This window comes from Sceloporus occidentalis, unplaced genomic scaffold (assembly GCF_023333645.1).
Source record: "Sceloporus occidentalis isolate IW3139 unplaced genomic scaffold, rSceOcc1.0.p SCAF_7, whole genome shotgun sequence".
Taxonomy (NCBI): Eukaryota; Metazoa; Chordata; class Lepidosauria; order Squamata; family Phrynosomatidae; genus Sceloporus; species Sceloporus occidentalis.
In genome coordinates this window covers 59594635-59620363 of record NW_028316987.1, presented here as the reverse complement: position 1 = coordinate 59620363, position 25729 = coordinate 59594635, and the positions used below count along the sequence as shown (strand labels likewise).

The 25729-nt window shown below is 41.3% G+C and overlaps 1 protein-coding gene across 3 annotated transcripts; it reads left to right on the top strand.

Moving 5' to 3' along the window:
* The first annotated feature begins 2992 nt into the window (after nucleotides 1-2992).
* LOC149309819 (transcription factor Sp4-like) lies at nucleotides 2993-23120 on the top strand. Of its 3 annotated transcripts, none has more exons than XM_089533102.1 (6): nucleotides 2993-3223; nucleotides 4001-4092; nucleotides 5144-6686; nucleotides 14825-15056; nucleotides 15193-15392; nucleotides 22266-23120. In XM_089533102.1, the coding sequence occupies exons 1-6, from the start codon at nucleotides 3217-3219 to the stop codon at nucleotides 22412-22414; spliced, it is 2223 nt and encodes a 740-aa protein (XP_089389228.1). In that variant the 5' UTR covers nucleotides 2993-3216; the 3' UTR covers nucleotides 22415-23120. The 3 variants fall into 3 exon arrangements, with proteins under 3 accessions (XP_089389228.1, XP_089389227.1, XP_089389226.1); XM_089533101.1 differs by lacking the exon at nucleotides 22266-23120 and adding an exon at nucleotides 18349-22058 and having other exon boundaries at nucleotides 14825-15005; XM_089533100.1 differs by lacking the exon at nucleotides 22266-23120 and adding an exon at nucleotides 18349-22058.
* The last annotated feature ends 2609 nt before the right edge of the window (nucleotides 23121-25729 follow it).

Sequence of the window (25729 nt, the reverse complement as noted above, 5' to 3'; positions counted from 1 at the left end):
ATTTTGAGCATGACTAAGAAGCCCATTGAACAGTACCACGTTTGCTTTTTCCCTTTGAGAAATGTGTTTACTTAGCAGCCAGTCCTCGCTGCAAATAAGGGACAGGATGGATCCGTCCAAAGTTATTTTTTCCTAGAGCAGCAGCAGCAGACAAGACTTTCCTCCAAAACCCAGGGACACATTTGTTTCTCAGATGGGAAAAGGACAGCAAACATGTGAGGCAATGGGCTGCCTGAGGACACAATGAAACTCTTGGAAGGGTTTTTCCCCTTAATTTCACTACAATGAAGAAATGAAAGGAATAATTTAAATGTGGATTCAGTCAAGAGCTTGTTGCTAGTAAAGCACAACTTTAAGTATTTGTCTTGCTCAGAGTTCTATAAGAATATCGCAAGCCAACAAGGCATTTTAACAAGCGTCCAAAACACACTGCTGAAACAATCCAATTTAAGACCGCTTTAACTGTCCTGGCTCAATGCTAGGGATTCCTGGGAACTGTATTTTTGTGAGACATTTGTCCTTCCCTGTCAGAAAGCTCTGGTGCCAGAATAAACTACAGTTTCCAAGGACGTTATCAGACAAGAGAAATTTAAGTATAATCCAATGGCAATCCGAACGCAATCATGGGGTTTAACATTATTGCGTGATAGACTACCACACACTAATTCAGGCAATGGCATGCTATTTTTGGCAATGGGAAGCCAGTCTGAATGCAATTCACATTTGTGTAAATTCGCTGAACTAGCAAATTCACATAAATGCGTTGTGGCCCCACTTTCTTTTCATTTGAAATTAAGAGAAATTCCTCCTGTGTGATAAAGTCCCAAGATTCCCTAACATTGAGCCAGGCACTTAAAATGTCTCAAACCGGCTTATTTCTGCAGTGTGTTTTGGACCAAAGATAGGTTCATGAGAAAAATGTGGCTGGGTCCATAATAAAAATACAGTACAGTCGGCCCTCCTTATACACAGATTTTTTTTATACATGGATTCAAGCATCCACGGTTTGAAAATGTTCAAAAGAAGTTCAAACCTTGATTTTCCCATTTTTATAATGGACACCATTTTGCTACGTCATTATATTTAATGGGACTTGAGCATCCACAGATTTTGTTATACACGGGGGATCTTGGAACCAAACCCCAGCATATAACAAGGGTCCACTGTAAATGCAAAAAAGTTGTAAATAAAGCATATGAAATGAATTTATGAGTGTTTTTAGCTTTAATTTTGTAATGTTCTACATTTTCCTTGAAAGCCATTGTAGTGTAGCTGCTTGAGATGGAGAGAGAGTAGTGCCCTTTAAGGGATTTTGGACTTCAGCTCCCAGAATCCCAAACTATTGGCCAACAGGGCTGAGGCTTCAGGGAGCTGAAGGCCAAAACCTCTTAAAGAGCACAGTTTGGGGGCCACTGGTATAGTGGTTTGAGAGTTGGATTATGACTCTGGGATCCAGGGTTTGATTCCTCCTGGCTTGGCCATGTAAATCCACTGGGTGGCCTTGGGCAAGTCACACTCTCTCAGCCTCAGGGGAAGAAGGCAAAGGCAAACCTTCTCTGAAGACACTTGCCAAGGGTTACCATACGTTGGAAACGACCTGAAGGCACCCAACAACAAAATGTTTTTCTTGAATGTCCTCCTTTGTGGTTATCAGGGCCTCTGGTCAGCCTGGCCAAATGGCAGTGATGTTGGCCAAGGGGAGCTGGGCTTCAGCACCTGGACAGTCACAGGATCCCTGTCATTTCCTTGAGTTGCCAAAGGCACCCTTGGCTTCCTTCGCTGTCCAAGCCTCGCAGCTGAAGAGACATGGCTCTTCTAGGCCGCCAGCTTTTCCCAACCTGGTGTTCGACTACCGCCCAAAGTTCAAGAGGATGGAAGCCTAACACTGTGCCAGGGAATAACTGACTCCCCCTTTTAAGTTTAAAAACCATCCTCCTCCTGCGCAGACTTCACAATCCCAAAAATGAACACCTTCTGCGCGCCACTGCGCATGCGCTGGCTCGGTTCCGTACTACAAATCCCGACATGCACCGCGTCCCGCTAAAAAGCCAACAGCGAACGGTTTTCTGTTTGTTTTTTTAAATACGCCTTAATTTACAGGTGGCTATTCTTGAGGCAAAGGTCACTCCTCCGAGTCTCCCAAAAGGTGGCAAACTGGGCCCGAAATTGTTTTTTGTTTTTAAAGTAAATGTGACTATAGAAGACTTTTCTACCTGCGGCGCCATCGCTGCATCCACACTGGAGAAATAACCCGGTTTGGCACCGCTCTAACTCTTTTCTGGCTCAAGGTTATGGAATTGTGGGAGTTGGAGTTTGTTGTGGGGGGTCCAGCTCCCAGAATTCCATAGCCTTGAGCCAGAAAAGAGTTAAAGCGGTGCCAAAACGGACTATTTCTCCAGTGTGGATGCAGTCTCAGTCTCTCTCTCTCTCTCTCTCTCTCTCTCTCTGCCCCCATCCCATTCGTTGCCTGCCCCTCTCTGAGGGGCCTGTCAATCAAGACAAATAGAGGGCGGGGCTCAACAGGCAGGCTAAAGAAGAAGCCATACAGATTAGCCCCGCCTCCTTGTTTCCCTGGTTCTCTCCCTGTCAAGACTCAGAGCGCGCGCAGGCCCTTTCCCCCCTCTTTTTTAAAGCCACCAAAAAACGGCAGTTGGACGCCTCCCCTCCTTTCCCTTTCCCTCTCACCCCCCTCCCCTGGCGCGCTTCCGTCCTCGCGCCCTAACAGTCCGTTATTTTCAAAGCGAAGGGGGGAGGGGGGCTGGCTCGTGCTGGGCTGGCCCCGCCCTTGGCCCCGCCCCCTCCTCTTTGGTCCTTCCTTCCTTCCTTCCTTCCTTTAGGTTTTTCTGCTGCCTCGCTTTCTCTCCTCCGCGGGTGTCATTCAAGGCCCAGTCAGGCTCAGGCCCCGCCCCCTCGTCCTCCTCTTCTCTCTCTCTCTCTCTTTCGTGGGCGTCATCCTAGGCCTATCCAGGCCCCGCCCCTCCTGCTCCTGCTCCTGCTCCTGCACCCGAGCTGTCAATCAGGGCCTGGCGAGGCCTAGCCTGGGCGGCGGGCGGAGAGACGGCGAGCGACGCCACAGCCCCAGCGGCCGCCATTCGTGGATCAAAAATAGGCCGAGCCGCTCCTCCCCGCTCCGGCTGCGACCGGCCTTCTCTCCCCGCCGCTAACCCCCGGCACCCCGCCCTCCGTCCCTCCTCCTCCTCCTCCTCCTCAGGCGGGATGAGCGGTACGTAGCAGCCCCTTCCTCCTCCTCCTCCTCCTCCTCGGCCCTTATCCTGGGCCCAGGAGGACCCCACCTCGCCTCCCCAAGCGGGCCGTCCCACCGGGGCTTCTCCTCCTCCTCCTCCTCCATTCCTTCTGGGTCTGTAGCCCTCCCTCCGTCCCTCCTTCTTCCATCCCCCCTTCCTTCCCTTCCCTGCCATCTCCTCCTTCGCCTCGGTTGCCTCCCATTTTCCCCTCCTTCCTCCCTGCCCCTAAAGCATCCTGGGCCACTCAGTAGCCGGGGATGCTTTGGGGGCAGGAGGAGGAGAGGAGGAGGAGTGGGGTGGGTGGCGGCGGTGGGTGGCGGTTTCCCTCCCTCCCTCCCTCCCTCCCTCCTTCCCTCCGCCCCGCACTCGCTCTCCCAGGCCAGGAACCAAGCACCACGGACCCTTTCCTAGGGATTCTCACATCCACGTTCTTGTATATTATAACACTCTTATTATTATTACTACCCCCCCTTTTTTCTTCCTTTAAGGATGCAAACAGGAGGAAAGAGGTGGAAAACAGGGATGGCCTGGATGTTTATTCTATAGGCGAGTGACATTATTGCTTAATGGGGTTTTTTCAGGCTCTGTGGCCATGCCCTGGAAGGGTTTATTCCTGGCCTTTCTCAGAAGATGCCAGCCACAGATGCAGAGTAACTCTTTCTAGGACATATTGGCCAGGTAGTTAGGAAAACCCACCCAAAAAGGCGTGAAAGCCTTCGGCTTCGCTATTAATGGGGCTTGTGTTTTTGTTGCAGATCAAAAGAAGGAGGAGGCTGTGCCCTCGGAGGGAGAGAAGTCTCCTGAGGCGGAGAACAACAACAAGAAAAGCAAAACTGGAGCCACTCAGGTAAAACAAAACAAACAAACAAACACAAACACCAGGGTGGGTACGGAGGGGGGTCGGTTGTCAAAACAAAGCTGTTTATTTATTTTATAATAATAATAATAAATTTTATTTATAGTCTGCCACTCCCAAAAGGATTGGGCAGTGGTTATAACAATTATTATTATTATTATTATTATTATTACAATAATACATCAACAATTTATACAATACATACATAAATAAAAATTACATAATCCCCTTAAACCTTCCCCCCCCCCATTATAAAACTAAACAACAGCATTATGAAATACAGATTAAAATTAATTAAAACAGAACCCACTTTTCTTCCTGCACAAGACCCTAAAACAGCTTAGCATAACTTCAATGGTTTGTTTTCCTCTCGAGGTTAGTAAGTAGGGAATTTCATTTTTAGGGCACATGTATCCAGAATGGAGTAAATGGGTTTTCATTTGTTGCTGTTGTGTGCCTTCAAGTCGTTTCCGACTTATGGCGACCCTAAGGCGAATCATAATGGGGGTTTCTTAGCAATAGTTCTCCAGAGAAGGTTTGCCCTTTACCTTCCCCTGAGGCTGAGAACGTGTGACTTGCCCAAGGTCACCCAGTGGACTTCATGCCCAAGCAGGGAATCGAACCCTGGTCTCTAGAGTCATAGTCCAATGCTCAAAACACTATGCCAAGTTTGCTGTACCAGTGGGTTTTCATACATTCATCAAAGATCTTAAGAAGGTTCATAATCACTTAACTGGACTAAATGGTTTTGGATAGCTGGTAATGTTCTAGATCTGTGGTCCCCAAATTATGCCCCTTAAGAGATTTTGGACTTCAGCTCCCAGAAGCCTTTGCCATGTTGGGCAGTAGATTCAGATTCTGGGAGCTGAAGTCCAAAATCCCTTAAAGAGCACAGTTTGGGGAGCACTGTTCTAGATAGTGTGTTATTCATGTCTGTGTATGTAGCCGTCTTTATTTCCTAGTAATTCTTTATTATAGTTGTTGCCAGTGCTTTGAAGTTCACAATTCCTAACTATTTCCTACTTTGCTCTGTTTCTGTTAGGATTCTCAGCCTTCTCCTCTGGCTCTACTGGCAGCAACATGCAGCAAAATAGGGACTCCTGGGGAGAATCAGGCAGCTGGACAACAAATTATAATAGATCCAAGTCAAGCTTTGGTTCAACTTCAGAATCAATCACAACAATTAGAATTAGTAACAACTCAGCTTGCCGGAAATGCTTGGCAGCTTGTTGCAGCTGCTCCTCCTGCTTCTTCAAAAGAGACCAATGCCCAACAAGCATCTTCTGTCACTTCAACTGCAGCAAGTCCCTCCAGCAGCAACAACGGAAATGCGTCACCTTCAAAAACAAAACCAAGCAATTCTTCTGGAGCAACTCCAGGACAGTTTCAAGTCATACAATTACAGAATCCGGGCGGTAGTGTTCAGTACCAAGTGATTCCACAGATTCAGACAACTGAAGGTCAACAAATTCAGATAAATCCTGCTACTACCACAGCTCTGCAAGACTTACAAGGTCAAATTCAGCTCATCCCTGCAGCAAATAATCAAGCTATTATTACAAGTACAAATAGGACAGCTTCTGGTAATATTATTGCCCAAAACTTGGCAAATCAGACAGTGCCAGTCCAAATTAGGCCTGGAGTTTCTATTCCACTGCAGCTACCTATTGCTGGTACTCAGGCACAAGTTGTAACATCATTGCCTATAAACATTGGGGGAGTGACTCTAGCATTACCTGTAATAAATGTCGCTGCCGGTGGTAGTTCTGGACAGGTTGCCCAGTCCACTGATAGTGGAGTTTCCAATGGAAATCAGCTGCTATCAACACCTGTCACAACAGCTTCTGTTAGTACTATGCCAGATTCACCCTCCTCCTCTTCCACCTGTACGACAACTGCCTCCACCTCACTAACAAGCAGTGAAACTTTGGCAAGCACTGCAGAAGCAGGCCAGTATGCAAGCACAGCAGGCAGTTCTGAGACTACTACTGAAGAACCTCAGACAACCACATCAGAAACAGAGGCTCAGAACTCTAGTCAGCTTCAGTCCAATGGACTACAAAATGTGCAGGATCAGTCAAATTCGTTGCAGCAGGTGCAAATAGTAGGTCAGCCAATTCTGCAGCAGATACAGATCCAACAGCCACAGCAGCAGATCCTCCAGGCTATTTCTCCACAGTCTTTTCAACTTCAGTCAGGACAAACTATTCAAACCATTCAACAGCAGTCCTTGCAAAATGTTCAGCTCCAAGCATTGAGTCCAACCCAAGTGCTCATAAGAGCACCAACATTAACCCCATCAGGGCAGATCAGCTGGCAGACCGTACAAGTCCAAAATCTTCAAAGTCTTTCAAATCTCCAAGTTCAAAATACTGGGTTACCGCAGCAGTTAACCCTTACTCCTGTATCATCAAGTGGTGGTACTATAGCTCAAATTGCACCAGTGGCTGTTGCTGGTACTCCAATAACATTAAATGCTGCTCAGCTTGCTTCAGTGCCTAATCTTCAGACAGTAAGTGTAGCCAATTTGAGTGCTGCTGGTGTTCAAGTACAAGGAGTTCCAGTCACCATTACAAATGTTGCAGGTAAGTAATCTGTTGAGACAATTTATTCAGTGATGTATCAGTATAAAAATAAAAATTAAGGCTTTTGCTTCTTTGATGGATTTGAGAATTCTCTTGTCTTTTCAAAATGACTGAGTGGTGTGAGGTACCATAGTGAGAATGGGAAAGCCTGGAAGTCTGTATATGAATGGAGAACAATAATGAGGTTCTTTGGGTTCCAGTAACTCAGGCAATTAGAAACACATTAGGTTACATTGTTACAAGTTACATAGCAGTATCTGATTCAGGTTTGGTCTGTGTTTCACCTTTATGCTTCTCATTGAAATTAGTGAATAGTAGCTCTTCTCATTGCTTACAAATCACTACTTAGAACATTAATTTATTCTGTAATGAAGCAGTGATCTAATAAAATCTTGTCTGAATTAATATGTTCACAGTGTTTTTATCTAATGCTGTTTTGATTCTGTTAAGTATCCTGGATTAACAATGCAAACCACTTATTTGATTCTACAAAGAGAAATTACAAGCTTTTTAAAAGCCTGCAGAACAAAAACATGAAATATATATTGAAAGATTTGTGAAATAAAAAATACTATCAAAATTAGTTACAATTAAAGGTGCCAAAGTATTGTACATACTCTAACTTTGTAAAATATTTAATTTTTCTTTGTAAAGTATTTAATATTTATTTTACTTGAGGAAAAATGTCATAAAATAATTCTACTAGTTAATGAAATATTAACTAAACCTCCCAAGTCCTAGGATAGTTACTTAGAGAATATTGGTTGACTCAGAAGGTATAAAAGGGTAAACATTTTCTCTTACTTGCAAAAAGATTCAAGCATTTTTTCCTTGAACTGAAGCCGAAATCTTACATAATTGTATTTCTGGGATTTATATGTTACACTCCAATGACTTGTCAGAATGTGTGTCATTCTCAGTTATAACAAGGAGAAGGATGAGTGGTCTTAATGTTTCTCCTTGAGATTTTAATCTTTCTCCTTGAAACACCTCCCAAATGGTTTCCCCCTAATGGAGCAGGGACCCTATTGGAAAGGAAATAGGAAAAGTTTTGAGGCAAAATGCATGGGCACCTTTTCAGCAACTTCTTCACTAAGCATCCTTATCCCTGTATTATAGGAGTATTCCAGAACACATCCACTATAGCTAGGGGAATGACCTCCATGAATGTGGAAAAACAGCAAATAAAAAATACTATTCTTTTTACCTAAGAGAACACCTCTCTAGGAATCTTCAGGTCCTCCAGTGCAACTCTGGTCAACATCTGCCAGAAGTTGATCATAGAATAATGTTGGGGGACCTACAAATGTTTAGACAAGTGTTTTCTCTAAGAACTTCTAGGCTCCCCAGCACAACTCTATGGTCAACTTCTGACAGAGTTGTGCTGGAGAACCTAGCGATGCCTAGAGAGAACATATTAATCAAAACCGCAGGTAATCAAATCCACAAAAGTCAAACCACAAATGTAGAGGGCCAGCTGTAATTCACATTCTGTTCTCTTGCATGTAGCTTGCCTGATACTTATAGTTGAAAATTTTCCTGGGGATTGATTACCCATTTCTTCTCTTCCCCATTGTTGAGTTTATCTCACATCTCATTAAACAATCAAACCTGTACATTGTAATAAATATATATTTTTCCCAATCACAATCTTGAGTTTTCTCTTTCTGGAGCCTTTGCTCTGCTATAATTACACACCTGTACCATAACAGTAGGCAAGCAATAGGGAAGATATTTCAGTGTGTGTAGGAGCCATATACAAGCTGTACAGATATTTTTTTTAATGGTAAATAGCTGTTTGCTCTTGGTATTACTGATTCTTAATAAACTTCCTTCAGTATAAGTTTGCTCGTGGAAATAAGCTGAACGTGATTTATCTGAAGTGATTAAACTTTGCAGTTGACCTTGAACAGTGGCTGATAAGTTAAATGGCTTGATAGTCCCTGCCTTTAGACTTACAGTTTAAATTTAAAGACAGGACACACAAGGAATAAGTGATGGGAAGGGGATAGGAAAAAAAGAAATTTCAGTTGTTCCAACTAGTGGGATGGGAACTGGTCCAGCGCCTTGCTGACGTAGCTGCTGCTAGATGACATTTGATGGAAGGCCAAAGGCAACTAACTGGTCTCAGCAGAGGTGCTGGGATAGTCCTGCAGACATAAATATTTTCCAGCAAAGAATGTTGTATTCTCTGTTGAAACTTACTGTTGCATCTGATCAAACATTTATTCTTGTTAAGACTTCTTGTTGGTTGGGTGTGTCATCCTTTGGCTGGATCATAAATAAATGTATATATGCTAACTTCTAAATCCACACTAATAAACTGTGATGTTAAATATTGATTAGATAAAATAAAAAAAGATGAAATTGGGTTATATAAAATAATTATCCATACATAGTGATGTGGAAAAATCATTATACATATTTGGCAAATCATTAGTCATATGTTGTTCTTCTATTTACTTTTATTTTATGTTTTGACATTGCAGGAAGAGTAAACCAAACTTCTGTTTCCATCTGATTGCAATAAATTGCACTAGGTTACATTAACCACAACCTATCTCATAACATTTTGGAACCCAGATGATAATCTGGTCAGATCTAGGGTGTATGCACACTGCAGAAGTAAAACAGTTTGACACCACTTCAACTGCCATGACTCTATCCTACAGAACCCTGGGATTTGTAGTTTGGTGAGGCACCAGACCACTGATAAACCAGGCCAAATACTTCACTAAACTACAAATCCCAGAATTCCACAGGATGGAGCCATGACAGTTAAAGTGGTGTCGGACTGATTTATTTCTGCAGTGTGAAAGAGTTGCTAGTCATGTTTAAAGTAGACACAGATCTCAGTTGGACAAAATAAGTCACAATTAAATAAAAATGATTCAGTATGTCTACACCAGGAATAGGCAACTGCAGTGAGTTTGTGGGCTAATTTTCATCCAAAGGAATATTCTGTGAGCCACACAAACTGCCAAAAAAGCTCCCCCCATAAAGACAGCAACTACCCAGAATCCTCTTGTTTTTAAAACAACTTTTTTTAAAAAAGGTTAAATGCTGCATGTATCTTTTTAAAAAGGTAAAATTCTGTTCCTGGAGGTTTCCAGAAGCAGCAGTTCAACCTTTTTCTTTGGCCAGAAAAATAGGTAGTCAGGTAAATCTAGAGCTGTCAAGGGCCTGAAAATAGCATCACTTTGCCTGACTCGGTCTGCACTATATGACTAAGTGTAGGTCTATGCGCTTGTATTTCAAGATAACAGTTCATCATATATTTCATGGCAATAATGTTGGGCAGTGTATTCTGTAAAAGCCACCTGTATTTTCTAAACATTGCTCCTCTGCTTTGAATCACAATTGATGTCTTATAGAGTATATCTAATTTACATAGTAGTTACTGGTTTCTTTAGTGTCAACAATCTCCTGCTTCTTACTATTTCCACATTATACTAAAATCATGGAGATTTGGTTTGAACTCATCACTTTGACCTTGTAAAAAAATGCAGGGCTTCACTGAATTATTCACCACCCCTTTGATTTTTCCACAGTTTGTTGTGTAACCATGTGGAATAGAAATTGTTTTAATTAATATTGCTTTCTCTTCATGTAAACAAGATGCTCAACATGAAGGTGCAAAATAATTTTATTGTGGTACAAAAGTAATAAATAAAATACACTGGCATTTGTTAATATTCACCCCCAAGTTGGCAGAAGCTCCTTTAGTAGCAGTTGCAACTGCTGGTCATTGTTCATCTGAATCCTGCAGTATCTTGTAAAATTGCTCTGGCATTGTCAGGTTAAATGGGGACCACTGGTGAAAAACAGCTATCAAGTTTTGATACAGAATCTCAGTCAAATTGAGGTTAAATCCTTGATTGGACTATTATAAAATAATTCAAAATTCTGTCCTGTTTTGAAGATACTCCGCTGTTTTGGGCTGTGTATTTAAGGTCATTGTTGTGCTGAAAGGTTAGTTTCTAACTCAGTACCAGGTCCCTTGCAAAGTGAAATATGTTTTTGTCTAGAATTGCACTGTATTGGCATCACTGAACTTGCACCAGTCCCTGCTGAGAAGGAGCTTCTCCACAGCTTGCTGCAGCCGCCACCCTGCTTCACTGTGGGGTAGTGTTCTTTCTCAGAGCAGTGAATACTGTTGTTTTTGTTCCACATGTAGTGGTTTGTAGAAGGCCAGCAAATCCTGTTCTGGACTTATTGGACCAGAGAATCTTTCCCCGCATGTTTGCTATGTATTGTCCTGCTTACCCCCACTGAGGGCAGCACAGCAGGGGAATATGCAAAGGGGTAGTCCAGAGTCCAGTCCAAGAGTCACATTATACCAGCCAGTCAGTCACAGCAAAGGGCAGAGCAAGAGCGTAGTCACAAGGCAAATCCAAAAGTCAGATAATTTGAATCCAAGAGCAAGGACTACAGGTACAACAAAGCTGCAAGACTGGTTGTTGACTGCAAAGAATGTCTGCGGCTGGAGATCTTTTAAAAGGCCTCAGCTTCTCTCAGCTGAAACCTATTAGCTCTCATCTTAGCATCCAATCCTGGAAGATAGCCTCACAGACCCCTTGACCTGTCTTCTCTCCACAGGTCCTAGCACCTGCAACCTAGAGTCCATAGAGCAGTGCTTCCCAACCTTCCTAATGCTGCGACCCTTTAATACAGTTCCTCATGTTGTGGTGACCCAAACCCATGAAATAATTTTCATTGCTACTTCATAATTGTAATTAAATAGGTGTTTTCCAATGGTCTTAGGTGACCCCCATGGAAGGGTCATTCGACCCCCAAAGGGGTCCCGACCCACAGGTTGGGAACCACTGCCATAGAGTCTGTTTCTCCCTCTGCAGCTTCCTGAGCAATAGCTTCCCGAGCCTCCTCTGAGACAGTTGAACCAGGCAGCCTCAGATCTGCTCCTGCCTCAGTCTCCTTCATTTCTTCAGTCTGAGTCTTCTGCTTATGTCTCTAAGGCGGGTTACAGACCGCCGAAAAGCGGCGCTCTGCCGCTGCCACTGGTTACTGCGTCCAGGAACTGCAGCAGCCAAACCGCCTGGTTCCTGGACACAGCGAAGAAGAAGCGCCAAAATGGCACTTCTTGTGCCCCGGATGGGACACCGTGAGGTGCTACTCGCGCACTTGCAGCGTCACATCCGGGGTGCAACGTATGGACGCTATGCATCCGATACGTCAAAATGGCGGCGCCCGTGTGTATAGGGCGCCGCCATTATTATGCCCCTGTCACATGCTAGGAGTGAGGCCGGTATGAATGCTAGGTCCTTGGCCAACCCCTAGCACGTGATGGGGGCGCCGCAAAGGCCCATTTGTAACGGGCCATAGTCAGGCCCAGGGCAGCCCATGACACCTATCCCCCATTTTCACTAGATTTTGATAAGGGTTTGCTTCAGCAGTGGGTTTCTTCTTACTAATATTCCAAGAAGCCCAGATTTGTAGAGCATCTGGCTGTCCTGTGGAAAGTCTCTCCCATCTCAGGTTTGGAACTCTCCAGATTCATCAGAGCTACAATTGGCCTCTGGTTTGCAATACAAAGAAACACTCTTTTAATCCTCAGTGATGAAATTACGCTCAAATTTGGGGGGTGGGGTGGGGTAGGGCCAAGAACTTTTCAGCACCCTCTCATAGTTTGAGGCCCAATCTAATCATGTGGTAAAATGAAGTGGTAAAAAAGACTGATCCATTTGGAATTGCTTGTGGATTATTTTTCATGCATCATAAATATACATTACAAAATTATACACAAAAATGTACAAAACATCTGAAACATGACACACCAATATAAAAGTCAGGTATAACTGTTTGAGAATGCCAGTGTGATGTAGTCTTTTGAGTGCTGGACTAGGAATAGGGTTTGAATCTCTGCTTGGCTTTAGAAACCCACTGTGTGACATTACACTTTGCTTGACCTTAGAGGAAAGGAATGGCAAACCCCATCTGAACAAATCTTGCCAAGAAAATACTATTATAGGTTCTCATTAGGTCACCCCAAGTCAAAAACCAACAACAGGGACAGAACTAATAAATGCTTGATTAAGGGACTATACAAACAGCCCTGAAAGTGCAACCTCCAGCCGCTCCTTCTTCAGCCGGATTGGGATTGCAGCAACCTCATGCCGCAGCCCCAATCCGGCCTTTTTGCGCCCTCACAAGGGCTCCATAGTTGCGGCAGCACAGCCTTATAATGCTCGTTCGGCACTGCGCCATGTGGGCGCAGCGCTGGAGGCATGCCATAATGCTGCATGCCATCTGGAGCAGTGTGTGGTGTCAGGGTGCCCTGGGGGGGGCAGAGTTGGGCGTGCAGCATGAGAACTATGCCCCAACTCTGCTTTCAGGCTGGTCTGGACATGGCCTAATTTAAAAAACACTGCAATATTCAACACATAACAATTCAATTCATTTCAGTGATTTATATCAATAAAGCAAAAGTTATATTTGTTAGGGCCCAATTTAAATGGCATCCAAAATCACATTACTTTTTTTTTGTCTGTCTGCACATAAAAAAGCAGATTCTCTTACACAATGTATGGTACTTTATTAATCCAATCTTTTAAGTCAGGGGTGGAAAATTGTGCAATGGACAGGGCCAATCCTTGCCCCATTGACCCCACTCACATGTTCAGCCATACTGGAATTGGCATAGTGTAATTTTGGATCACCAATTTAGATTGATAAACAGCTGAAAAATACCTGAAAGTTTTTACTAAGTATACACTTTTTATATCTGTGAAGGAAGTCTGCATCTTTTCCCCCACACTTTAGGCAATCAGAATCACTTAGAATCACTTCTTATGCCAGCATGTCTCTTTGTCAGGTTTTGTCATGTTGTTTACCAGTTTTGCTAGGTTTTGTTGTGTTATAATTTTGTGGTGTTTAAATTTTTACATAGATTTTAATTCTAAAATACAGCACTATTATTATTATTATTATTATTATTTACGGTATTTATACCCTGCCCTTCAGCCACTAAAGGCTCAGAGCGGCTTACTAGTATTATTTTTATAATTAGATGGTTCTCTGCCCTCAGGTTTACAATCTAAAAAGACACCACATAAAAGGAGAAGGAATGGCGGTGGGGAAGGGGATCAGGTCCAGCAGTTCTTCTCTCCCTCTGAGGCCTGGACCAAGGCAGATGGACTCGAGGGAGGGCTCTGCTTCTTAATCACATCACATTAGGGATCTTTCCTTCCATGGCCGGATGGAACCAGATGGACTGGAGAGAGGGCTCTTCTTCTTTTTATGTATCTTTTCAAAATGTTTTTATTTGTCAAGAAAAATTCTCCACATCAATATGAAATATGTGCCTTGCTTTACATAGATCTTCTGCTGTATGGCAATGCTACATTGCAGATTATAACAGAAGAGCTAATTATGCTTGGGTGAGTAGTGAATCAGGCTACTCAAATTAGTTGCCTGGAACTGGTCCAGAATTATCTCCTTACAAACTGCAGATTGTCAACAGTCAGAAACAATTTGAAGCTGAAACAGCCAGCTGAAGGATGTGGTTAATCCCCATGCTCTATTCAGGACGAGAAGTAGTCAATGCATTCTGATTCATAAATTGACTTAGTCAAGCCTATATGTGGCCCATTTTTCTAACTTTAGTTCCTCTTCCTCCCCCTGTATATAATTCTTATGTTTAAACTAGAACTTAGAAACTGAGGAAGATCGGTCTCAAAATGTTAACCACCACATCACATCTTCCCAAAAGCCTTTATAGAGGCCAGCTGAAGAACAATAATTATGGGTAAATACAGTCAGTTTGATGACATTTATATTTATTTTCTCTAGGCAGTCATACCCACTATTCTCTGCAAGTTATTCCTATGTATATTTTATACGTGGGACATGCACCAGTTTTGTAAACAAATGTGTTCTCTCTATTTGCAGTTAGTACTGTATATGCTTGAGGGTTCAGTGCAATGAAAGTTTCCTTTTTAAAGTACAGTAAAGGGTTCTGGGTTGAATAACTTGCAGAGGGAATGATACATGCCACTCAAAAATATTATGCATAGCAGAGAAATCTAGGCAATTCTCATCGCATAATGGAATAAAAATGGTGTTTAAAATTATGTTGTGATCAACTTAAACATTAAGTCTTTTTCTCTATTATTTTAAAGGTCAACAACAAGGACAAGATGGAGGAGTGAAAGTACAGCAAGCCACAATAGCTCCTGTAACTGTAGCTGTAGGAGGCATTGCTAATGCTGCAATTGGTGCTGTTAGTCCTGATCAGATAGCTCAGGTGCAGCTGCAACAAGCCCAGCAAGCTTCTGATCAAGATGTCCAGCCTGGCAAAAGGTTAAAAAGAGTTGCTTGCTCATGCCCTAATTGCAGAGAAGGAGAAGGAAGGTAACTGTCAAAACAGTTGTAAAATACCAGGCTTTTGCATTCCTTTTACTTCTCTTAATGGAATTATTTTTTCTTAATTCGGTGCTCTCATACTAAATTCTGCTAAGTTTAACTGTTACTGATTTGTGTTTGGTAGAACCAGTAATGAACCAGGAAAAAAGAAACAACATATCTGCCATATTGAAGGTTGTGGAAAAGTATATGGGAAAACGTCTCATCTCCGAGCACATCTTCGCTGGCATACTGGAGAAAGGCCATTTATATGCAATTGGATTTATTGTGGGAAAAGATTTACAAGAAGTGATGAACTGCAAAGGCACAGACGAACACATACAGGTCAGTGAGCATTCTATGCAAAGACCTTGGTAAAATAAAGCGTATTTTATTAAATAATTGAATTAGTTTGCACAGAATGCAGTATGGGATGAAACAGACCACTCCAAGGGGGCGGCTTGAAGCTGCCTCTGAGAAAGCCGGATTTGGGCCATGCTAACCACAGGGCGCAGCTCCGATCCATCTTTTTGCACCACCCCACCATGGACAGAAGCCAGCTGGAGTGTCCGGAAGCTGGCCAACATGTGGTCAGTTGGGTGGTATGAAGCCGGCTTCCAAGCGGCTTCAGAATGTGTAGCATCAAAAAACCATGCTCTGAAGCTTCCCAAATGACGGCACAAAGGGGCAGTCTGTTTCGCCCCTATGTTAGATGGTGAACTTCTGCTAAAGCAATTCCAATCCTATGCTCAGGGACCTGTCTCTATTTGATCCATCTTCAAACATGTTCTACAGAAACCTATACGAATTGGTTCAAAAGTTATGCATTCAGATCTGGAAGCTAGTTAAGAAATGTACCTGCTTTCTGGGAGTAATCCTGCATTAGATAATTTAGTGAACTTTGAATGGATTACAAAAAATAATGAAGAAATGGCAGCCTTTTCAAAACTAGTTTCATATTTTTAGAATTGTTTGTTTAATTGTTGTTTAACTTTCGTGTTCCCTGTTTTTTTTAATTGTATTTTGTTTTAATTTATATTGTAAGATGCCATGGGCTGCATAGTGGAGGGAAAGGCAGGATATAAATTAAAGGAAGAGAGCGAGAGAGAGAGACCTTTATCTGCCAGAAGGCTGAGGTAGCAGTAGTCACTACAGAGTTTTTTGATCTTCACCGACTGCCAGTACAGTCCGGCAAAAAGAGCTGGCTTCAGGGTGACGTGGAGGCGTGGCGTTTGTATGCCACACGCCCCGACTCTGCCCATCATGCATTTTGGCGGTACAGTATTTAGATGCCACATGCCAAAGAAATGCTGAAAAATTTTTGCCACAGCAGCAAAGACGCAGTTTCTCTGGCACAAAAAGGAGTGGCTTTCTGCCAGTTCTTTTCACACTGGGAAAAGGCCAGATCGGGGACACAGTGTGTGGTTGCTGCAGTCCTGATCTGGCGCATAAAGAGGCAGCATGCCACCACCCTTTTAGGATCATCTGTTTTCGGCCTAAGTTAGTCAAACTTCAGTTTCATTGAAATTCTGTTAAAGTTAGTTTTTATAGCTGGTTTTATTTATTTTAGTTATAATGAAGCATGACTAACTTAGGCCCTTGACACACGTGGGGGGTTTGCAGCTCAGATCTGCAGTCACTCCTGTTCTAGCAATGCGAAAAGTGATGTTTTTTCACACCAGATCCAGAGTCACTCCTGTCTAGCAATGCGAATTCACGTTAAAATGTGATGTTTTACCACACCTGGTTGCCTTTCCGTTGCCCTTCCGAATCGAGGGGGAAGCGGAGTAGTTCGATTCCAAGCAAGTCACGTGATGCGGATTCAAGCAAAGCGGAGTGAGTGCACATTGTATTACCACACCAGTACATACCATGCGGATTCAACTTGATTCGAATTGGTACCCTTGCGCATGCTCAGTGAGGGTCTGAACACATTCTGAACCTTTGTACTTCCGGAGTGAAAAAGGGAGCCTGGTTCCAGTTTCACGTGAATGACATCCTCATGTGAATGACTCCCTTCTATTTTACCATCCCTGGCAGCCAAATGCAAATGGGTCTTCCAGCCCCCATCCATTTCGGCCACATCTACATCTATCCTCTGTTTCAGAGCCCCCATCCATTTATTATTATTATTATTATTATTATTTACTGTAAAATAATCAGTGTAGAAGCTGCAGGTTTACTTGGAAGTAAATCCTTTGGATCTAAAGGAGGCCCATTTTGGAGGTTTGCAGAAATGATCCAGTTTCCCTTATTCTCCATGTTCCCTAAAGTACCACCTCCCTGAATCCAATCCACTCTCCTTCCCTTTGTAATAGTTGCCTTCTCTTAGGTTGCATCTGCACTGGGAAATAATCCGGTTTAACTCCACTTTCACTGTTCTGGCACAGTGCTATGGAATTCTGGGAGTTGGAGTTTGTTGTGGGGTCCTAGGCTCAAGGCTAGGGAATTCTGGGAGCTGGAGTTTGTTGCTCCCCCCAGCCTCCTGTTCATTCCCTCCAGCCCTGTCATCTACCCTTCCGAGCAATGGAAGCAATTGGGGCAAAATTGCAGCACAGCATCATGGGAAATTTGCCTCTTTGGAGGTTTGGGGGGGTGTACCAGGAGCGAAGCAAAGTTGCATTCCACACCAGACCAATTCGGAGTGAAATCAAAGTGAGCTTGAATGCGAATTCTGTGAATTCACTTTTGTACTGAATTCACCAAAATGAGGAATCATTTTGGATTCACTGTGGAAGCGCCACGGAAAGAGCTTCCATAGAAATTAATCGCATGTGATAACACATTCACATTATGACGTGAATCCGCATTGTTGGACCCACTGTCACCCCAGATCTGAGCTGAAAAATCTCCAGAAAGCTCCGTGTGATATACTCCTTAGTCTATATCCAAACCAGCATTAATACAGTCAGCCCTGTGTATCCGCAGGGATCTGTTCCAGATTCCCCCACAGAAAAGAAAAAATGTGAGACCTCAAGTCCTGTTGTCCCCAATGGTGGCGCACAGCCGCTAGTGCAGTCATGTGCACTCACCACCATTGAGAGCAATGGGGCTTGCTATCTGCATATGCTCAGAACCGGGGATGGCAAGAGCCCATTGCAGTATACATATATTTTCACTCACACGTGCATCCTTCTTCACTGAATGGTGGCCTACTGCATGTTAATATTAACCTCAAAATAGTAATTTTAAATGCATTTTCAAAGTTATTCTATTTCAGCAAGTAAAAAAAATCACTGGGTCAGCACTGATATTATTATTAAGACGTTCTTTCTTTTTTTTCTTTTTTTTTTTCTTATAGGTGAGAAAAGATTTGAATGCCCAGAGTGTTCTAAAAGATTTATGCGAAGTGACCATCTGTCAAAACATGTCAAAACCCATCAGAACAAGAAGGGAGGGGGAACAGCCCTTGCTATTGTTACTTCAGGTGAATTGGACTCTTCTGTTACTGAGGTTCTTGGCTCTCCAAGGATTGTCACAGTTGCAGCTATCTCTCAAGATTCAAACCCAGCAACTCCTAATGTTTCAGCAAACATGGAAGAATTCTGAAGGAACATTATATAAATGCCTAGAACTGCACTTAAGTTTACATCCCTTTCAAGATATGGAAGTGGGCTGGTAAAAGTGTATTACAGAGCAGGAAATCATGTATTTGGTCTTGATTTCTGTAAGTATTCCAAGTTGGAGAATTAGCACAGGAAGTGTACACTGTACAAAAGACAAAATTTCAAACTGGCCTTGATAAATTATGGATAAAGCAGATGAGGAAAATGTAGGTCTATATCATGGTTATAAAGAGTTTTTAATTGGAGTTTTCTTCTGTTTTAACATATGTAAATGTTTGTTGCAGCAATGAACAAAACAAATTATGCAACAAAATGGCTGTTGGTTAGGTTTTTTTCCTCACAAAAGTTTCTAGTATTTTCATTGGAATGTATCTTTCTCCAAAAGGCACAACAAAACAAAAACCCAAGAATAGTTCAGTGAAGACGAAAATCTTTTGCTTCTGTTTGGTTTATCGAATATATATACTACATTTGGCCATCTCTACTCATTGTCTTAGAAATAATTCAGATGGCATCATGTTAACTGGGTCTGAGGTATGTCTCAGATAATTTTGGCCACTACATTATAGTAGTGTGTATAATGACAATCAGTAAACACAGATTATTCTCTTTCTAGGAGAGGTAATAGATCTGTAGAGCCAGTGTATACTGTAGCAACTATTGAATCTTAGAAATATATTGACATAAGATTTTAATTAATTTCTATGTAAAAATTACATGTGAGAACCTATATGACAAGTCCTATACCTGAACTCGTTCCATTTCAAGCTGTAGGTGATTTATGGCTAAACCTTGGATAACTTCAGTTACAACGTCAATAATTTAAATATTTAAATTTTATTGTGATATTTGGAAATTACGAGAAGTACAGAAGAATGCTGTACATATATACCACTGTCACCCTTTTGTCAATATCAAACATTGCCGTTAATATATTGAATTTTCTAGATCTTGACATAACAGCCAAAGAAAGGATAAATAAGTTAAACCAAAAGTATAACTCTTTAATTTAATTTATCATTTCTATTTCCCTAAAGAAAACAATATTTGGGACCCAAAGAACAATAGCTGGCTTGCCCAAGGTTTTCAGTACACTAGTAAGATTTCTAAAAACTTCAAGAAAAACAAAAAGTGAGCAGCCCATGTGCCATATAACGAATTTCTTACGACATTCCCCTCAGTCTCAGAAGAAGTTTCCTATGTGGCATTGGGAGCTCTTATTTGATAAATTCAGACTGAATTATTACTGCCAGTCTCATGGTTTTTGGATTCTGCTAAAACATTTCCCCACCTCCACCCTCCTTGTGCCTGCATAATCCTAAATAGGCTGACAAAGAATAATTTTAAGTAATGTTTACTTGACCCATAAATTTGCTTCATCAGAAATATATCTGTTTTATATATATCTTTACCACAGAGATAAGAAATTTAAATTATCAATGAACTTTTCTTGACTGCAGCGCAATTTTTAAAAATGCAATTTTTTTATGTTGCGAATCTAGTTCTTGTCGAAAGGAACTGGTTAAACACAATAACTAGTGGTCTGGAATAGGGATGAGAATCCCTACTTTCACTAAAAGGCAACATTTAGTCAAACAGGACCAGTTAAGTATTGATTAACTAATAGGGATGCTCATCTATATCTGCCACACATCTGAAAATCTTTTTCAGTTTTGCCTTGCTGAATAAAATTGTGTGCAAATTTGACTACACAGCATGCATACGGCCAAATATAATTTGAATTTTTGAAAAATTCCCATTGGCATTAGTAGAACCTTTTACAAACCACCTCTATTGTAATATATCTCAAGATTGTCTGGTTTTTACATTCTACACCAAACTATTTTAACAATTGAACTAAAAAGTACAGTGCAAGACATTGACATTGCTTTTAAAAATTCCCTTTCCTGTTGAGAAATGTTTCAATAAATACTTTTTATACAAGTTTTAGTTTTATGGCATAGCACACAGTTTTTAAAGACAAGATCAGTTGATAATGCATACTCTGTGCACTGTAGGGATGCCCTGTGTAGTGATATATGAAGCTGAAAAAATATTTTATAATGTCAGCTTAAATACATGGGAAAGAAAACAAATTTACACTGTGGTTTCAAGTTTCTTAAGTGTTTTGTAGTCATTTAACAGTCTTTAAATTTTAGTTGGTTTTTTGAAATATTATCCCATATATTTTTATTTAAAATATTCTCAATTGATGTTACTGGCTTTAAACATCAAAATCTTTTTAATGACACATTTAATACAGACAGCCATTAGATAATGCTAATTAACTTGCAACATACATTGCAAAAAACCTGTTAACATAAAAGATACATTTTTATCATTCTGCCTCATAATCAGTGCTACAAAACCTCAGTTAAGCAAATAAAATTCCTTATAGGATCATGTTAGGTTAGAAGCATTTTTTTTTGTAATCTAAAGGTATGAGTACTCTGCACAGCTGTTAAATATGATTTTTTGCATAATTAGGCATGCAGAATGAAATGGAAGTTTTCAATCTGCAGCAAATCCCTATTACAAATGTATCAAAAGATATCATAGAACTTAATATAAATTAATCTGTGTTAGCAGGTGCATTTACTACTCTTGGAATTAAACATTTTGATAGTCTGTTCTGCATACCATTCTGAGTCCACTTTTCAGTCTTAGAAGGATCGTAAATTTCAGTGTCCTTTATTTGACTCAGTGGAATATAACTCTTGTACGTAATAGGGCACAGATGTGCAGTAGTAGATTGTTTAATGGCATTTCACTGTTCATTCCTTTTATCACCCTTATAACATTTTTGCTTTATTGTACTTATCAGTGCAAAATGTATTTATCATGGTAGAACTCCAGTGTTTTATTTTATTTTCAATATACTTTCTTGGGATAAAGTTGTGTATGTGTTTCCTGATTACATTAGAAATCGATGTTATGTCATTATTTATCACACTGTTTCATGAGGAGAAGTAATAAAAGTGTGTAATTTAGGATAAAAAAAGTTTTTGTTAAAAATAGGTAAGCATGACGTTTGGGTCCTATTTTTCAATTTTATAACTGTTTTATTGCAACAATATTTGTATTTAAGTCTCCATTTCTAATGCCTTGTGATTTTTTTATGCATGTCACTAAACTGTCATCCCACAAAAATTGATGTGCAACATAGGGTGTTAAATCTGCATAATGATTTTGAAACAGGAAATAGTTGGTGGTAAAATTATAAATGTTTTGCAGAAAATCTTATAAAAAGTTTTGTAGTAATATTTCACTTGTAAATTTTTTTTATAAGAAAAAATGGAAAAGAAAAAAAAATGTAAGAAACACCCATTCTAAAATCTACAAATTAATTCTGCCAGCAAAGCCTCTAAGGCTTTAATTTTTACTATGCTAATTTGTATAAATTTTGTGTGTTTTTGTGGATTTGAAACTAAAATTGTGTAGTTGTTGTTGCCTGCAATAACATTTTGCAAGTAACCTATTAAATTCTCTTGAAGTTAAATGTATGCTTATTTAAAATTTTCTATTTATTTTAGAGTTTGTATTGTATTTGTTAATTTGTGTTACCTGATTCACACTTTACTCAAACTAATCATTCAAACCAATGTACCTAACATAAGGCAAAACAACTAAGGCAAATGCACTTTCATTGCAGGCCTAAACACACCTGATAAACAAAAGGACATCTGGAGTCCATGGATAGGACTGCACTTTAAAAACACAGTACACATTAACAACAACAAATCAAGTATAATGAACAAGAGAGTCCAGTGCCTTAGGAAGAAAAAGTTGTTTGAAGATTGATATGCTGCCTTCTGAGTTCTCAAGGTGTTTGTTGTTGTTAACTGCATTCAAGTCAACCCTGACGCACAGTGACCCTGTGGATGAGACATCTCCAAGCCTCCCTATCCTCCATTGCTCTCTTTAGATCTGTAGATTCAGGCCTGTGGCCTCCCTGATTGAGTCCATCCATCTGGCATGCGGTCTTCCTCTCTTTCTGCTGCTTTCAATCTTTCCTGGCATTATTGTCTTTTCCAGTGATTCATGCCTTCTCATGATGTGGCCAAAGTATGACAGCCTTAATTTGATCATCTTGGCCTCCAGGGGAAGTTCAGGCTTGATCTGTTCAAGTTGTACAGTATCTTTAAAATATAATTAAAGAATAATTAATAGAGAGGGGCAAAGGTATGAACTTATTTCCCCACAGATCTCAGATGTTACAGATGCTACTCTGTTCCTGAATCCTCTGGTTTACAGCAGAGGATAAGGCAGCTCTAGCAACCAGGTGTCATGTTAATCACTTGAATTGCCAATGTTCCTTGAAATTTTGGCTTCTGCCTGGTAGATTGGAGAAGCCGAGCTTTTCCTTATAATAGCTGTCAACATTTTAGCCTTAGCAGATCTCAAAGAAAATAACCCTAGTTATGCTGTAAAAGCTAGGTTCATATAGATGGGAACTTCTACATCCAGCCTGCCAATGCTTGGCTAATCATGGCAAATGCAAGAGCCATGGGGGGGGGGGGGGGTTTACAGGTGTTTACATCTGTACATATACATAGATTAAATCTGCCAAGTGGATCTCTCAAAAGAAGGTATTCCATATTGCTGCTGCCACAGATTATACTGCATTAAGTGAAGGAATATGGAACAAACTCCACTTGTGATTCCAGTGATGGAAAGTGGACATAGGTCAGTAGAAGTTTGCTGATAAACAGAGTGCAGGCTATTAAGACTGGCCTCAGTGGTCCCCCACTCCCAAGAGAAACAAAAATATAAATACATTATTGGATTTTATAATGCTACGAATATTCAAGAAGGAAGCTTCTTTTAGCCTAAATTTTATTTATATATATATATATATATATATATATATATATATATATATAGACACCCCCACATTGCAAATTGCTTTTGAGATTACTCTGTTTCAGAAGTAGTTTTATCACTGCTACTCTAAGTATGCTGCATGCAGCACTAAGATTCCAGGCCAAGATGGGCATTTGAGATGCCTTCAGTGCTTGGGAAGTTCTCTCAAAGCTGAAATGCTGGCTGACCTAAAGCACAAACTCAACTAGAAGAGATCGAAGGAGGATTTTTCACCTCAACCTTCTCTGCATTGGGCTGTCGAAGCTATGGCTGTAGCTGGACTGTCTACTACGCTCCATGGCTTTGTTTCGGAGATGATTTTTTGTGAGGCCATGGTGTCTCTCTTGCCAGCTTGTTCTCTTGTTTTCATGGTGTCTCTCTTGCCAGCTTCTTTGAAACTGTACTTTGTGACAGATACTGTTCCCATCCCAGACAAGAGATCAGACAACCATGCTTCAGAGGAAATAGAGGAGTCTTCAGTTGTCAAAGTTACTGCTTCTCTTTCTTCAGTTTGTGTTTCATTTTGAGAGAAAACCCTTCCAATGATTCCATCTCCACGTCAACACTGACATCAGTACCATTCCAGATCAGGCTAGGACACTGATTTGGCTTCCTTGTATGAGTACTACCACAGTAGGTGACACAGGATGTCCATATCTGGCAATATCATTGCTGCTATCAGTACAGACCCCTTTCTTGGGAATCTTGCTATCCTGATGTGATGTCATCTCTTCCACTGATGACATCTGTTCCAGACATTATACTTGCCACTATAGGAACAAGGCTTCCTTGATACGGCATCTGAAACATAGGACTGTATACACTTGGCTTTCCTCACCTTCATTGACCAACTGTTAGAGCATATAGATTTATATAAATTTTGGAGTGTGTGTGGAATTCACTTTGACCCCAAGCTGTCCTCCTAGGGGCACCACCATTTCTCCAAAGCAGAGATGTCATGTAGGCAGCTTGCAAAGGAAGGGGGTAGGAGCCCTAGAGAAAAGGACTGGAAATTCCCCACAGGAAGTTTGGGAGTTGCTAGACAAGAAAAACCATCACCTCCACAACCAACACAGTACTTGCTGTTTGTTTTCAGCCTCACACTTGATGGCCCAAGTTTGCCCATTTAACTGTTTGCCTTCCCCGATTGTGTTCAGATCCAAGTGCATTGGCTAAGACTATTCTTCACCTTGGTTTAACAAAAGCTCAGGTCTTTACACCCTTTGTCTTGGCTGCAGCTAAGCCATTAAGCTCATTGCTAGAGGCTAGAATTTGCCTATATAAACCTCAGTCCAGCACACATCGCTGTGCTATAGTCAGAATACAGCCTGGGTTCACGTCAGACCGAACTCTTGATTTTAGCTCCTTCTGACATTTTCCTCGACATTTCGGCGGTCATGTCATCATCTACATCCACATCTGGTTCCTGGAGAAGCCTTTGGAAGTAAGTATTTCCCGTAGATTTGCCTCTCTCAACTCTCTCCCGAATTTCCTCCCTTTCCTTTCATTGAGAATTGCATGTATACTTGTATGTATGTGCCCTTTGCTGTGCATTGGTTCTCTTTTAATAAACATTTAGACTTAATTGGAGCAGTCTGGCTCAGCATCGTCTCTCAAGGGATTCTTGTTGACCTCTCGTATACACCACAGGACACGGTCTCGCGAGGTTGTTGTTAGGACCCTCCCTCTCAGCAATTTGAGCTAAATTAAGAAATTCCCCTAATTAGATCCTTCCTAACACAACATTCCACTAAAAACAATGTGTGTCATGCTCAAGGTGCGTCTCGACCTGCTGAAGCCCCGGATACCACTTCTGCTACAAAGGAAAAGTCTGTTCCTTCTACCTCCACAGTTGCCATTGTTAGCCAGACCATCTTTCCACAACATCCAAGACTTTGGGTGTCTGATTCTTAATTCGATGGTTATGCCCCCCAGAAATTCGCCTCCCATGGAGTTGGGCACAACAGACTCTTCTTTCCCAACTAATGATATCAAGGTGTTTGTTAATCAGATGCTCCATATGGCCATATCTGTAGACATCAAAGTCCAACAGCAGCTCAATCCGATCCAAGTGAGGTCAACCTAAGGGGCACTTTATCTTCTGTTCCTAATAGTGTTAAGATGTTCTCCTGTATGGATTTTAAAGGCTCTAGATGTTTTTTCATATATATAATTAGTTGTAGGGACTTAAATCATATATGGAGTGTTACAAGTTGAAAATTGTTTTAGAGTGTTACCAGCCCTCTTTACTTT

What these genes read in the sequence shown, in the direction of transcription:
- LOC149309819 (XM_089533100.1), top strand. An exon ending in CACCATTACAAATGTTGCAG is followed by an intron (nt 6,687 to 14,824) that starts GTAAGTAATCTG and finishes ATTATTTTAAAG; the next exon opens with GTCAACAACAAGGACAAGAT. An exon ending in GCACAGACGAACACATACAG is followed by an intron (nt 15,393 to 18,348) that starts GTCAGTGAGCAT and finishes TTTTTCTTATAG; the next exon opens with GTGAGAAAAGATTTGAATGC.